The 16,275-nt window shown below is 43.3% G+C and overlaps 1 protein-coding gene across 1 annotated transcript; it reads left to right on the top strand.

The window, feature by feature from the left end:
- The first annotated feature begins 12,405 nt into the window (after window positions 1-12,405).
- Window positions 12,406-15,832, top strand: LOC124667144. Its single transcript, XM_047204468.1, has 6 exons — window positions 12,406-13,965; window positions 14,057-14,326; window positions 14,502-14,582; window positions 15,165-15,273; window positions 15,387-15,453; window positions 15,547-15,832. Exons 1-6 carry the CDS (start codon window positions 12,421-12,423, stop codon window positions 15,566-15,568), a joined length of 2,094 nt encoding a protein of 697 aa, XP_047060424.1. The 5' UTR covers window positions 12,406-12,420; the 3' UTR covers window positions 15,569-15,832.
- The last annotated feature ends 443 nt before the right edge of the window (window positions 15,833-16,275 follow it).

Raw genomic sequence — 16,275 nt, 5'->3', positions numbered from 1 at the left:
TCGAGTGATACCGCATGTGGAACTCGCTCCTCCAACCTGCCCAAGTCCTGGCTGGAGTCCGTGGCAGCGCGGTGGCACCACCCGAAAGCCGATCCGTGAGGGACCGTGCGAAGAACCTCACACGCGTCTCCTCATCCGATGCTGAGATCGTGCCCACCGTGCCAAATATCGGCTCACATGCTCGATTGAGCTGAACTATCCGATCCACTAAATTTGGAGAATTCAGGAGCCGATATTTGGTGCTAGATCGGCAATGCCAGCCTCGGAAGCCTCACGAGTGATACGCATGTGGGCTGCTCCTCCAAGCTGCTTCCAAGTCCGGATTGAGTGCGGTGGCAGCGATGTGTACCACCCGAAAGCCGATCCTGTGAGGGAGCGTGCGAAGAACCTCACACGCAGCTCATCGATGCTGAGATCGTGCCAGCTGTGCCAAATATCGGCTCACATGCTCGATTGAGTGGAACCATCCGATCCACTAAATTTGGAGAATTCGGGGAGCCGATATTTGGGTGGTAGTGGGATCAACTCGTACTCGTTGGGGTACGGCTTGGAATAGCCGATTGCCCTCCTTTTCGGCACCATGCCGAACTCGGTTTCTCAAGATTGTATCGATCCGATCCGCGTTGCTGGTCTGCCGGGAGTCGAACTCGAAGATTCGCCGGAGTGGCATATTTAGCCGGCCACGCTTGCTTCTCAAGCTCCGAGCCAGCTGCAGGAGTTGGGCTCGGAGGTTTATCGGAGTGGCATACTTAGCTAGCCACGTCACGCTTCTCAAGATCTCGTTCCCGAAGTTCCTCCTGCTGTTCCGGAGTCCCTGCTGTTGCGGTGCGGTTCGTGAGTGCCCGATTCTTCGCGGTCCGGCACGTATGTGCACGTGTATCCGTGAGGGATCTCCTTAGGCGCCTCATGCAGAGCTGGTAATCACTAGGGTCACCACCGATCTTGTAGACGACGTATGCCGGTGAACTCGGCACTTACGAGTGCCGCCAACGCGAACGGCGGCGGTGGTCGGGACCGAGGTGGCATCTCTCCTTGGTGAGTCCCTAGAGCTGGTCCTCGACAGGAGTACGATGCCTCATGATTTCCTGGATCACCCGAAGAGCGACACGCTCCAAAGTGTTCACCGGGCTCTCGGAATGGCGGTGCGAGCGAATGAGCTACCATGAAATTAATCTCTCCGACGCGGAGACCCGGTGCGTTCTTCCGACGGGGCGGATAGGTCCACTCCATCGAGCGCGCCTTCGGGTGAGAACCCTTTCCACCGATGCCGTGTGAGCGGGTTCTCTGGAAAGAGCCGATGAGGTCGGCTTCGAGGATCGCTTTGACCTCGTCATACTTCTTCTTGAGCTCCTCAGTCGGATCCTCGTACGTGACTGGAGTACCTTCCGCCATCTCGGATGTAGATGGCGATGCAGTTGATGTCGAAGACTGTCCCACCGGGCGTGCCGGAATGTGTTGCGGTCGAAACCCACCGGCGAGCGGCGACGGGCAACACGGTAGAGCCGGGAGGCTCCCGGGACTGCGGCCGGCCCTGGTCCCTCGAGCGACGGCCCGCAAAGACTCGGCACGCACGTCCGATGCCGGTGCAGGGCGTGCCACCCGACCTATACCTGGTCGGGAAGGTGATGGATGTGCCTCGCTTAGTTTCTGCATGGCATACACGTAAACATTAAATACGAGCCTCGATCGGCTCTCGGGTTGTCTCGTGAATCGGCTCAAAGAGCCGATTCACCCATGATTCGTACGAGGTGTACGATCATATGGTGGTCCCGCTTGATCGAAATAAAGCTAAAACGACCTACGACGATTTAGGGTTTTCACCACATAATCGGAACATCCTACGCGTGATTGAGCTCGGCGGCCACGCACGGTGGTCATAAACCGACCCTAGACAAGGCCTAAAAACCAACATGAAGTTGATCCCGGAACATCCTGTCTAGGGCTAGCAAACTACACCCTACGTGCCACCGGATCCTTCAACCCGTTTGTAAGGCCTAACTATGCAGATATTAAACTAATCCTTGAAGAACAAGGAGCAATCATAACGGATCGGATCTACTAAATAATGATCAAGCGGGGTGCCGCCCTTACACCTAAGATAGGTGTAAGAGCGGCTAGACGTCTAAGGGTTGCACGGACGAAAGCATATGATACGATGAAACAATGCTAACCCTAACACATCTATGATAACCACGTTGCTCGCCATCAACAAGGCTTCAGCACGAGCAACGCATGAGCAGCGAATAAACGTGTACTGCCTAGATCGCAAGATGCGATCTAGGCAGCATGATGCTTACCCGGAAGAAACCCTCGAGACAAGGGAGTTGGTGATGCGCCTACATTGGTTTGTGGTGAACGTGATTGTTGTTTATTTCAGTAACCCTAAATACATATTTATAGTCCGTAGACTTTCTAACGTGGGAATAATCCCAACCGTGCACGAGCCAAATTCTATCTAACCGACACGTATCCTACTATATTTACAGATACACGGGCAAACTAGCCCAAACTTTGTATACAAGGCCGATTCATGTATTCCTTCCATGTATATTCTTCAAGCCCATCTTTAATCGCGGCCCACCTCTGATCCGGTCAAATTCTGGTGATAACAATGTGCTATTTGATTGTGTTTCAGAAGTTAACATGGAATCCTTCAACTGTTCCGTAAGTTGACCATGTAATCATTCAAGTGTTTAATTCGCTGGGCATGTTCAATATTAGTTATAAATGGATGAATGGATGGATAGTGTTTCAATAATGCATGGCCAAGGGATTGTGTTTCACAAGTTGACCATGGAATCATACCAGTCTCTTAGTTCTTTGTGCATGCTTCACATTAGTTTCAAATGGATGGACGGTGTTGCAATAATGCATGGGCTATTTGATTATGTTTCAAAAAATGTTAGACCACTTAAATAATGTTGTTTTATTTCAACAATTAATATACGGTTTCAAAAATATTTCAATGATGCATGGGATAGGTATTGAATTTAGTTTCACAAGTTTACCATAAAATCCTTCCAGTGTTTCAGTTCGCCGGCCATGTTTCACATTAATTACAAATGGATGGAGGGTGTTTCAGTAATGCATGAGCTATTTGACTATGTTTCACGCAATAGATAACCATTTAAATAATTTAGTTGTTTCATTTCCATAATTAAGCTATTGTTTCACAAATATTTCAATGATGCATGGGCTATATGATTATGGTTCACAAGTTAGCCATCGAATCCTTCTATTGTTCAGTCTGTCAGCCATGTTTCACATTAATTACAAATGGATGCAATGCGTTTCAATAATGCATGACCTTTTGATTGTGTTTCACAAGTGCCTCCAGACCCCCCTTGTCGAGAGTGCCGCCGGTGCCCCTGCGCCGAGGAGAGAGAGTCTGTATCAGTGAGAGACGGGAACACGATTTGGAAAGATATTATTACGGGATGTGGGGTCCATGTTCGTATTCCTCTAAATCCAACACATACCGAGCAGTATCTCTACTGAGTTGGAATAAAGTGTTAAAAGCCCTCACGAATCTTACAGCACGACGGACAATGGATGTAACGCCGACACCTACCGAACGCATTTAAAATCGCCGTGTTCCGCAGGGGTAGCGCTGTGTTGCAATCATGTTGCAGTACGCCTCAGATTTTGCTCCCATTTTTTGGTCGTTGTACCATACTTGCTGCACTTCCGTTTGGCCCATGGCAAGTTGACATATTAACCATACGGTAATTGAAAATACTGGAATTTATAATACACGTCAATCGGTTGGTTGCATTGTAAGAAAATTGCGAGATCGTACAAGCAAATGAAAATTCGGATAACGATAAACCGTGTGACGGAGTCAAGAATGTTCTTTCTCCCAAACCAGTTTCTAAAATCAGAAATAGTTTGGGGAAAACTCCGGCTGTCTCGAGGGCTCTCTTACATGGGAAAAATATTTTCAATTGAATTGAATTTTTTTCCGGGATCTTAAGGCGCGTGAGATTCATGTATTGCACCCCACTCGAAAGAGACCGGCAGGGCCATGCTGCTCCCGATGTCTCATATTCCAATGCGTTCTCATATCTTTCGTGATATTTTTTTACCTTGTTGGTATGTTTTTGTGACTACCCCTTATTTTATGACGAAATAAGCTAATGTTGTCAACCATTGAGATAGAGTGAGACGACCAAGCTATGATATTGAATATAAAGTGGTGTATATATGAGCCGACCGTTATTCATGTATATGAGATTTGATGTGCATACATTTCGAAAACATTAAAGTGGAGGTTGGTGGTGTGATAGTCTTGACTTTATATAATTACTTTTAAATGTGGAACTCAACATATTAGCTAGATTAGGCACTTACTAGATGATTTAAAGAATGATAATTGATAAACGGGTTGATAACATAAAATTATGCAGTTATCATCGTTGATGGTTATTTGTTTCTCCATATTGGTACTCAAGTTTTCCATTAAGGAGACAAAGAGAATAACATGAACCAGTATTCGACGGATAAAATTTTCATATCAAACAAAACAAAATTTGAAGACCATGAGTTAATTTTGTCATCTTGTGGTGCTAAGTATAGGGTTACTAGCACTAATTTTAGTAAAAATAAGTAAATATAATTAAACATCACAAAAATGAACAATTACCTGCATATACCAATCACCATAGAATTTATTGCCAAATTGAAAACCTTGTTTACAAATTTTACTTTTATAGATACCATACACATATTGATAGTAGGGAATGAAACATTTCTTCTTGTCCCCATTGCAATCGTTGTTCTCAATGGTCATACACGCTCTCTTGCTAAAATCATGTAGCTGTGTTAGGATAACGAGATGTTGTTCTACTATGCAAGAGAAGATAGATATATGCTATTTATGTTTTGGTTAGTAGTGAGTGGATGGATTATCGAACGATGTAGGTTTCCTCTGAAAATTCCTTTGAAACTTATAGATGTATGATTTAAATGCACTGAATGGTGTGATACACCTATTAACATGGTCAAGTCACTAACTTAATGTGTCAAGTGGGATCCCAGCTAAGCCCCCACTTAGAGTACCTTTTCCCTCTTCTAGTGCCAATTTTTGTGAGAAGAGCTAGCAAATTTTTGGGTTGGTTGGGGAGGATGCAAATATTAACTATGCTCTCAACTCCTTCCATCCCACGTCATCTCGTAACGAGCCTCAATTATCATCCTCCACCGACGCCTTTTAAAACTAGATGTACATTGCAACATTTTTTTGCTAGGGTTGGGAGGCCCGCCATTCTAAAGGACTCCAACATGGCGTAGCACTATAGCCCATTATTCTTTCTAGTCTCATGCGAAAAATGTCCCTAATTTTCATCATGCATTAAAAATAGGCTATCCATGCCACTTTTCTATATCGCCCATTCTTTCTACTGCCCTTCCAACCCCTTTTACCAGCATAATTCCTCCCACTCCCGCTCTCTCCGTATTTCTCTCTCCCTCTCCCTCCCCCTCTCTCCCGCTTTCCCTCTCCCTCCCTCCTCCCATCTCTCCAGACTATTGTTCATCACTTTCGGTAGCAAGGGAGGTGTTGACGACCGAATCATGCAATCCCTGTAAGCCAGTGGCACTCGTGGACTCTTATTGGTCATCATCATGTCACAGTTTAGGCGACGTAAGATAAGTTTGGTTTTAGGAGTGTGATAGTTTACTCGATAATATGCATCACATACTAATATCAAAATTATATTATTCATAATAAAAATACTAATTTTTCGACAACATACCCTCGAAGGTGTACTAATCATATAGAAGAAGAGTCCAAGACAAGTAGTGCAAAGGCAAGAAGGCTACAACTCCACTCACCCCATATGATACATCGCCGAGCGTCAAACAACGCGCCCTCTACAAAGTCGGTGATAAACGACTCGCATTGCCCAACATCCCACCACGACTGGGCGAGGAGAAGGAGCACATGGTTCTGAACCGCGTCACGAACCGAGCAAGACACCACCTCCCTTATGCGCCTGAGGGAGTCAACGAGAAGAAGGCATGATCTTGATAGACTCGAGGAAGACATCGACCACGATGCGCCCGCCATGTCGTACATTGCGCGTGGAAGCCAAAGCCATGGGCAGCGGCCAACACCTGCAACACCACATGCCCCTGTCTCCGATTGCCGCATCGGTCCCTCCTCGTGGCCTAGATGACATCTTCAAGAAGATAACGACATCGTGGCACCACTGCCGTCTAGTCCAAGTGTACCGGACCTACGGTTTCCCCGGTCCCCTGAGGAGAGGGAAGGCAAGGTGAAAGCCATGAACACGCCTCCAATAAGGTAACGACCCCCGCAGGCGTCGTTGTATTCAGTATCAGACTTCGCCGAGCAGGGCTTTCGTCCCGATCATACACCACCACCTCGAAGCAGCCAGAGCACGTAGGGAACGAGGATGAAAGCCTCCAGCTTTAGCCACCCCCGTGCAGAGGAGAGGAACACCAAAGTGGCAGAAGGCTATGCCCACCACTGGTATCACGGCGCCACAACCACCAGTAAGATCAGGGTCTTACACCCACATCTTCCGCTGGGGGCCTCGGCCGTTGGCACCACCACGGTGCCCGGCAGCAACAACAACTAGCACTGCCACGCTGCTGCAAAAACACCCTAGCCCCACATGCCCGCCCTGGCCCACGTCCCAAGATGAACCCGAGACTGTCGGCGCGACTACATGGCTAGTCCACTGGAGGAAGCTGCTCCCCTCGCCATCGCCGAGGCTCCGAGCTCATTTCTTCTTATATATGTCAGTGATATAGGTTGTGAATAAAGTGTGGAAAATTATCAAATTTTCTTTTTTGTTGTACACAGATTATATTATCGCGCTGAAAACAATTTATGAAACATGTTTTTAGCTAGTACTCCCCCCTCCCAAAATGTAAGGCACCTAAGGTTTAGTCAAAAGTCAACATATTTTAAGTTCAACCAAATTTATATGTTAAAATATAAACATTCACAATGGCAAATCAGTATCAATAGATTCGCCATAAAGTATAGTTTCTCAAAATGTACATTTGATATTGTTGATATCCATATCTTTTCGTATAAATTTAATCAGACTTAGAAGACGTTGATTTTTGGCTAAAGTTTAGGCTATACATCTTAGGACAGAGGGAATCCTTCATAAAAGGGTTTTCTTTTACCTAATCATTTAGATATTAATATAAACGAATCATAACTATGTAAACCTATTCCTAATAGATTGATACCAAAATAGCAGATCCAAATTATAAGAAATCCTTTCGAAGCTACAAGTGCAGAATTCATAGTAAAAAAATGAAAGGGGATCAGAAATAGTTTGGGGAAAACTCCCGCTGTTTGTAGGGCTCTCTTGCGTGGAAAAATATTTCAATTGAATTGAGTTTTCTCGGGACATCAGGGGAGGGGGATTTCCCCCTGCATGTTCCATTCCACTTGAAAGAGACTGGCAGGGCCATATTCTGTTACAACACATGGAAGAAGTACACAAGGTTGTGGGATCTTTTTTTCTTTGAGGCGGAACAGTGGGTTTCCCCACTGTGTATATTTATAATTTTCCATAAAAAGTAATTTACATAAGGTTACTGCTAGAGATAAGCAACAAAAGGCTAGCTAGGAGACCAAAGGTCTAAAAGAGAGAGAAAGAAAAGATCAAGAGTTCTATGAAACTATCTCAATCTTTCTGCCCAAAGCTTGAGACCACCATAAGACTTCCTACCGGTCTTATGCAGTTGTGGGATCTTTGCTCCACCGCTACTCCCGATGTCTCATATTCCAAAGTGTTCTTTATCTTTAGTGATATTTTTCCTTGTTGATATGTTTCTTGGCTACCCCCTATTTTTTGATGAAATGAGCTAATGTTGCCAACATACCGAGATAGAGTGAGACGACCGAGCTATGATATTGAACATAAAGTGGTATATATATAAAAGGGGAACATTATTCATGTATGTAAGATTTGATGTGCATAGATATCGGAAATATTCAAGTGGAGGTTGGTGGTATGGTAGTCTTGACTTTATAGATACCTTTTTCATGTGGAGCTCAACATATCAGCTAGATTAGCCACTTACTAGATGATTGAAAGAATGGTAGAAGGGTCGATAACATATAACTATGATTTTTTTGACCCATTAACTATGAAATTGTCCTTGCTGATGATTATTTGTTTTGCCATACTTTCTGCAGTTCCGTTTGATACTGCTGTCTACTCTTTGTTTACTCAAAAGAACAAGCCAGCGGAGCCGTGACATGTCCATTACGAGAAATATAGAAAATGTGAGAATAAGATGCCATGGCATATTAACCATACGGTAATTGACAATACTGGACGATCCATTGAAAATACGGGGACGCATGTCATGCTAGAAAGCCGAAGGACGCGATCGCGTGAATCGTCCAGGAGAATAAAAGAGTTGTCCAATTTATAATACACGTCAGTCGGTTGTTGCATTGTAAAAAAAGTCCGAGATTTTTTTCCCTAAAAGATTATGTGTATACTATAGTTGTCATCATACAAGCAAATGAAATTTCGGATAATGATAAACTGGGTGACGGAGTCGAGAATGTTCCTCTCCCAAACCAGTTTCTAAAATAAAAAATATAGTTTGGGGAAAACTCCCGCTGTCTAGAGGGCTCTCTTATGTGAAAAATATATTTTCAATGAATTCCCCACCGCGTGTTGCATTCCACTTGAAAGAGACCGGCAGGGCCAGATTCTGTTACAACACATGGAAGAAGTACACAACGTTGTGTGATCTTAATTTGCTCCACCGCTACTCCCGATGTATCATATTCCAAAGTGTTCTTATATCTTTCGTGATATTTTTTCCTTGTTGATCTGTTTATTGACTACCCCTATTTTTTGACAAAATGAGCTGATGTTACCAACACATTGAGATAGAGTGAGACGACTGAGCTATGATATTGAACATAAAGTGGTATATATGTATATATAAGAGGGGAACATTATTCATGTATGTAAGATTTGATGGGCATAGATATCGAAAATATTAAAGTGGAGGTTGGTGGTGTGGTAGCCTTGACTCTATAGATACTTTTTTCACTTGGAGCTCAACATATCAGCTAGATTAGCCACTTACTGGGTGATTGAAAGAATGATAAAAGGGTCGATAACATATAACTATGAAATTGTCCTTGATGATGATTATTTGTTTTCCCAATTTGGTACAAAAGTTTTCCATTGAGGAGAGAAAGAGAAGAACATGAATCAGTATTGGAAGGATATAATTTTGATATCAAACCAAACAAATTTGAAAGACATGAGCTAATTTTTTTCATCTTGTGGTGCTAAGTATAAGGTTTAATTAGAACTAATTTTAAGTAAATAGAATTAAACATCAGAAAAATGAAAAATTGCATGCATGTACAGATCACCGTAGAATTTATTGCCAAATTTAAAACATTTCTTAGAAATTTTACTTTCTTAGACACCACAAACATGTTGAGAGTAGGGAATGCAACTTTTCTTCTTGCCCATCGCAATCGTTGCTCTCAACGACTTTCACTGCAATGTGTAGGATAATGAGATGTTGTTCTACTATGCAAGAGAACCTAGTGTTATGCTGTGATCCAAATTCATATACAAGAGAGGCTAACTTCTGACGAGCGGAGTGAAGCCCGCCGCCGGGTAGGCTTGGACCAAAGCGTAGCGGAGTTTAAAGTTAGCCCATACACCGTGCCCTGCAGGGACGCCCGGGAGGGAGGGGGAAGCCCCCGGTACAGATCGTCTCCACCGGTCATTTATACCTCTTGCCTACTAGGGTTTATCAAAATATAGGATAACCCACGGCGTTTGAAAATACTCCCCGATATAGTAAAGTTTTGTTGGCTGGCGCTCGTGGTTTTTCCCCTTTGTGCTGGAGGGGGTTTCCACGTTAAAATATTGTGTCTCCGCTGTGATTTTCTTTCGTTCTTCACTATTTGATTATCGCGTTTATAACAACTAGATATATGATATTTATATTTTGGTTAGTAGTGAGTGGATGGATTATCGAACGATGTATCTTTGCTCTAAAAATTCCTCTGAAACTTATAGATATATGATTCAAATCACTGAATGGTTCATACAACTAGTAACATGGTCAAGTCTCTATCTTAAGGTGTCAAGTAGGATCCTAGCTAAGTCCCCACTTATAGTACATTTTCTCGTTTCCATTGCAAAAATTTATGAGAAGAGCTAGCGATTTTTTGGGCTGGTTGGGGAGTATGCAAATATTGACTATGGCCTCCACTCTTTCGATCACATGTCATCTCGTAACGAGGACCCATTCCCATCATCCACCGACGCCTTCTAAAACTGGTTGTATATTGCACCTTTTTTTACTAGGGTTGGGAAGCCTTACCACTACCTATCCCTCTATCTCCGCCATTCTGAAGGACTCCAACATGCATAGCATTGTAGCCCGTTATTCTTTCTAGTGCCATGCGAATAATGTCCCTAATTTTATTATCATGCATTAAAAATAGGGCATCCCTTCCACATTTCTATATCGACCATTCTTTCTACTGCCCTTCCAATCCCTTTTACCATCATAATTCCTTATTTTCTCTTCCTCTCCTCGTCTCCCTTTCCCTCCCTCCCTCCCCTATCTCACTCTCTCTCCAGACTATCTTTCATCAATGCCGGTAGCAAGGGATGCGTCAATGCCCCAATCAGGCAATCCTTGTGAGCTAGCGGCACTGATGGACTCTTATTGGTCGTCATCATGTCAAGGTCAGGCGACGCAAGCCAGTTTGGTTTTAGAAGGGAGATAGTTTACTCGTTAATATGCATAGCATGCAAATATCGAAATAATATTGTTCATGATAAATATACTAATATTAGATCAATGTTTGTGTTCAAATGATCAAATTTAGAAACATTATAGTAACAAGAAAAGTAAGATAGCAATACATTTTGGAATAGAGATAGCACGATATAGAATTATCTCGTTCCAGAAATCCCACCATTCGTTTAGAGTTTCTTTTGCACATTTACCAAACTTCTCTTTAAAATTTGAGTATTGGCCACATTGACCATCACATGTTCAGTGACATAGGATGTTGCAAAATAAAGTGTGGCAACTTATCGAAGTGTGAAAAAAACATATTCACGAATCGTTTTCAGCCTGATCTTTTTTCGCTAAAAAAAAAGAGGCAATTTGCGGCGGGATGTTTTGGCTTCCCCAGCACACTTCCCTCCCTCCCGAGCGGGGGCTTTCTTCCTCCCCACTCTCCCGCTCCCGCTCCCCACATCCACCCCCGCCGCTGCCGGCTGCCGCCACCACCACCGACGCCTCGCCCATCCTGCCCCCATCCTCTACCACGCGCGTCGCCGCCATCGCCGTTTCCCTTCTCCCTCGCCGGGACGCCGCGTTCGTGCTGCCGTCTCCGCCCCGTCCCATTTGCCGCCTTGCCGACAACCGGGTTCCGAGGTACGAGCCCTTCATTCATCCCGCAGTTGCTTGAACCCCACCGACCTTCACGATATCTGGGTGCGCACCATCTAGATCCGTCCGCCCCCGTGAAATAAGTGGAAACGATCAGCTAGGCGCCGTATCGTACTACTAGGCATCAATCCTGACGATTCCGTGGTGAAATTTGGTGCGTAGCTAAGAGCGATCCGCGTAGTAGTGGTCACGTGCTTACTGCCGGCACAGAGAAATTTCATGTTGCCGACTTGAATCACGGTGAAGGTGTGATGTTTCTTATCACTGTCAGACTGAAATTTCAGGCTAGATGGTAGTGTGGTTTAGTCTTTACGCTTCGGATGTCTAGTATACTTTGTGGGGAAGAACCGTCTCTGTATTATAGAGGAAATGGCGCACATGGTGCTGATGCTCATACTGATTTCCATTTGAGGATATGAATAGGCTTATTGTCATGTGATGCACGTTTTAAAGGATCTTAGTGGCAGCCAGCGGAAACGATCTGAACTCCACATTTTACATATAGAGTATGATATGTATTTTATTTGTGTGACCACTGTCTGATCTGAATCTAATGTTTTTAGTTCCATGACAGTGGCTATCAGTCACTGGCCAGCCTTACTCAAATTAAGTCTGTTTATTGTGAAACTCTGTTTGCTGTTGCCTGCACTGTCTTCATTCTCCATATCAATGGACAAGTCAGCACGGCTCATTTATATTCTTCTTTACAATCTCTGTACGTGCATGCGGGCGTGTCTATATAAATTGGCATCCTCTATGTGTTATTTCCATTCAGTCAGTTCTGCTGTAGTATTCACATTTGGGGGTCTCTGTATTGATTGGGTACTTTGGCATCCTTAAACATTTTATTACTATTCCAATCAATTGAATCTGACAAATACAGTGTTGGTAACAAGGCCTAACACTTTCATAGTTTTTTATATCCATAGCAGGTGCTTGCTTGTATATGTCAGCCATAGCAGCACAAGCATAATGGCTGCTGCAAGAGAACGTCCCAGGTTAGACTACCTTAATTCGCAAGAGCCAGGAGATGCATCACAGGCCAGTGCTATTGATATTGTGGACATGCTGCTAGCAGAAGATGATGATACAGAGGCTTTTCAGACTATAACAGTTGAGCCGGTAAGTGCAACAAAGTCAGTTTCCACTTTAGGCTCAAAAGTAGCTCAGTGCTTGGCAAAAAGGGCTGATCACAGTTTGACACTTGAGAAGGCAGGTATTTTTGACTGGTTTGATACCCCCAACCATGATGCTGGCATAGCCAGTAACATTTTGAGGGAAAATGCAATAGCTCATGTCAAAAACAGAATTTCATATTTTGACTCCCAGAGATGTGGTGGCTATGGATCAGGTACAAGGGCTGGGGCAATGCTAGAATGCATTGATGAGGACTTGGGCATGAACTGCCTGAAGAAACCAGAACCAGCAGCTGTTACCGATGATTTATATGAAGCATATGATATTGGGCCTAATACTCAAATGGCAGCTGAAGCTATGGAAGCATTGTTCAATGCATCACCTGTCAGTTACAATGTCATGGAGCATGAACACCTGAAAAATTCTCTGGGGAAAGAAAACAAAGTGGATTCATTATGTCCAGTAAATTCGCCAGTTCAGAACCAAATGCTAGCCTGTTTACGTCAGAGCTCAGAGGGAATGACATCACAGCTTACGCGCCTCAAGGTAGATGACATAGAAATGACAAATGGCGAAAGTTCAATCCCTTTGACGAACCATCCCAGTAAGTCAAAAACCAGGAAGAATACAAAACATATGACAGGGAAAGCGAAGACAGGGATCGAGAGTGGGGTTGTAAAAGCAGCCATAAATTATGAGGTGTCAGAAGTAACCATGGGATCTGGTGCAAATGACTCAAAGATTCCTTGTTTACTTGGTAAAGATGCTACAATCCATCCTAAAAGAAAGAGAACATCCATGTTTACCTCAGGAAGCACAAAAGTTGAGTTCAGTAAAGCTACCAGACCAACTGCAGAGGGAGCCAAAACTGCACAAGTTGCAAAGTTATCAGCAGCCAAACCATCAAGAGACCAGGATACCATAAAAGGCATGAAAATGATCCACCAGTCTTCCTTTGCTAATCTGAAAGCATCAGCTGCTAACTCTCCCGATGTTTCTGTGCGAATTATAGCAACTCGTAGCAAGGCCAGAGGAATTCAGAAAGAAACTTCAGACTTCAATCAGTTTGAAGGAACTTTTAGTACTGGAATAGAAAAACAATCCACATCTCAACAGAAAGACCATGACTCTACTTCGAAGAATAGAGCACCACTGAGAGAGCTAAGTAGCACAGAGTCCCAATCTAGGACACATAAATCAAAGAAGGTACCGAAGAGAGGCCTGCTGCAATCACCAGGTTCCAGAGAGCTTGCTAGTCTTTTTGGGAATGAGGTATCTCCAGTTTTGCCATCAGGCAGGCGAAGAAAGAGAAGCATGTCCTCAGTCCGTGTTCTTTTCAGTCAAAGCATGGACAGTGAAACCATCAAAGACCAGACAAAGGTAGTTTCATTTCATTATCTGCATATTCTATACACACGTAACTGAACATATCTTGATGTTTCTGATTCTCCGACTTTTTGGACATTGGCAGATATTGGCACACTTTAGATTGCCAGTGGTAACAACTATTTCAGAGGCTACACATTTTGTTGCTAAAAAGTTTGCTCGTACAAGAAACATGCTAGAAGCAATGGCCATGGGTATACCTGTAGTCACACCATCATGGCTTGAATGCTGTGATGGAGCAAGGTGCTTCATTGATGAGAAAAAATACATAATGAGAGATACAAAGAAGGAGAAAGAGCTACACTTCAGCATGCCTGTCTCCCTAAGCCGAGCCTGCAAAAACCCATTGTTAGAGGTTAGTGTCTAACTATTAGCAGTGAGTGTTATAATCAAAAAGGGAAAATAAATAGTAGCAGAGGACAATTATATAATCTTGATCATTGTTAAACATGTGTGGTATATAGTCTTTGAAACATTACTACCATGTTCATGATCTTTATATTTACTGACTTTCTCAAAATTCATTTTAGGGTAGAAGAGTACTAATCACGCCAAATGCAAAGCCTAGCAAGGAGCTTTTGAAGATTTTAATAGTGGCAGCTGGTGGCAAGGTATGCAATTTGCTTTCCTCCTCATCTACGATTGCATCCAATTGCTTGGTTGCAGTCTGTATCGTGCTGTCCTCGGCAGTATATAGTATATATCCTTTGTTGCATTCATTTCCCGCGTTTCAACTTCTCAACTGTCTTCCAGTGTGAGGTTTAATGTTCTGAATATATATACTTACTTTTGGGTGTGATGAATTGTCCAAGTTTCTAGTTGCTTAGCAGTTAATACTAATGCTAATAAATGAATTTTGCATGTTCCTATGTAAATTGCACCCAAAATTGAGAGACCTTGTGATTGTAATGCAAACTGAACATAAGTCTCTGAGGTAAGGTATGCGAGGGAGCCAAAGCAGCCGTAGCATGACTTGGATGTGATGAAACGCTGCCAAGTCATGTTCCTTGTATTGTAAAATTTCCTTGTGACCTGTGTTACATTCTATTTTCCTTAGTTCTTCTTGATGTGCACTTGTGTTGCCTTTTGAGAACAAAACTAAATTTCAGTTTGATTTTTCACCGCAGTCTCATGGATACAATTTAAGAAATTCCATACACCATCTCTTAACATGCTTTTGTGCGGTTTGTCAGCCTTTGGAGAAAATTACAGTGTCTATGATGAAGAATAGGAGTTTTGAAGGAGTCTTTGTAATCTCTTGTGAACAAGACCGCAGCATCTGTCTACCGTTTGTTAAAAATGGTATTTACCAGTACACTTGCGCCACATCTCCTGTCCCTAAAGTTCTTTCTTCCGTGCTTTCTCCATCTCTCGAATTTACTAATCAATTCTACAATTTTTTGCCATTGTTGCAGGTTTGGAAATATTCGACTCGGAGCTTGTGCTGAATGGAATTGTCGTCCAGAAGCTAGAGTTTGAAAGGTATGTGTTTCCTCTCCTCTGACCCTAGCATAATTTTGTTCTGTGGACATTGTGACCTGCAGTGTCAACTGAACATCTGCCTGTGCTTTGTAGGTTCCGCCTTTTCCATGATTAAGTGTGAAGTTTCTGTCAGACCTGGGCAGCTAACTTGCAAGACAAGGAACACTCTCATTTTGTAAATATGTCCGAATGTGTTATTTTGCAAGTATGTATCGTTGCAGCAATACTCAACCCGTTCGCATGATTTGCCACACTCCGACGGGGTGTCCATGCAGTTTGCTTTATAATGATTTTAGTGTAGCTGGTGTCTTGTGATGTTTATATCATGTCGTGATCATTTTGGTTTATGAGGCAGCACAAGGCAGATACACACAATCCACACAAGCAACCAAGCACTGCGAATTCCCTCACTGATCTCTCTTCCTTCTCCTATGCCATTCAGGAGATATCTCTTTATACATGCTTTGGTTGGGTGCAGGGAACATGAATGGTCTGACTCAGTCGAAGTGCACGTTTGTATGTTAAGATGTGAGCTATTCCTTTTTACTAAAGAAGATATGGTCATAAATCAGGGTTGATATGTATAACGTACTTGCCTTTTCAACCTTACCAGTATGTTATTGTTCCTCTTAAAAAGGAGGAACTCCACTGCCATAGATGTTCTTTACTTTAAATCTCAACCTCTTGCCAACATTGACGTTTTCTATTTGGATGAAGTTGTGAACCTAGGGAGAACAATGTGGACTACAGTAGTTGGACGTGTCCATCCAGTTTGGAATGCGAATATGAGGCATCGAGGAACACATCCGCTGTGGTGGTAAA

The sequence above is a fragment of the Lolium rigidum genome, chromosome 6 (genome assembly GCF_022539505.1).
Source record: "Lolium rigidum isolate FL_2022 chromosome 6, APGP_CSIRO_Lrig_0.1, whole genome shotgun sequence".
Classification (NCBI taxonomy): Eukaryota; Viridiplantae; Streptophyta; class Magnoliopsida; order Poales; family Poaceae; genus Lolium; species Lolium rigidum.
Note: the sequence above shows the minus strand (reverse complement) of the source record. Positions and strands in the feature narration are given on the sequence as shown.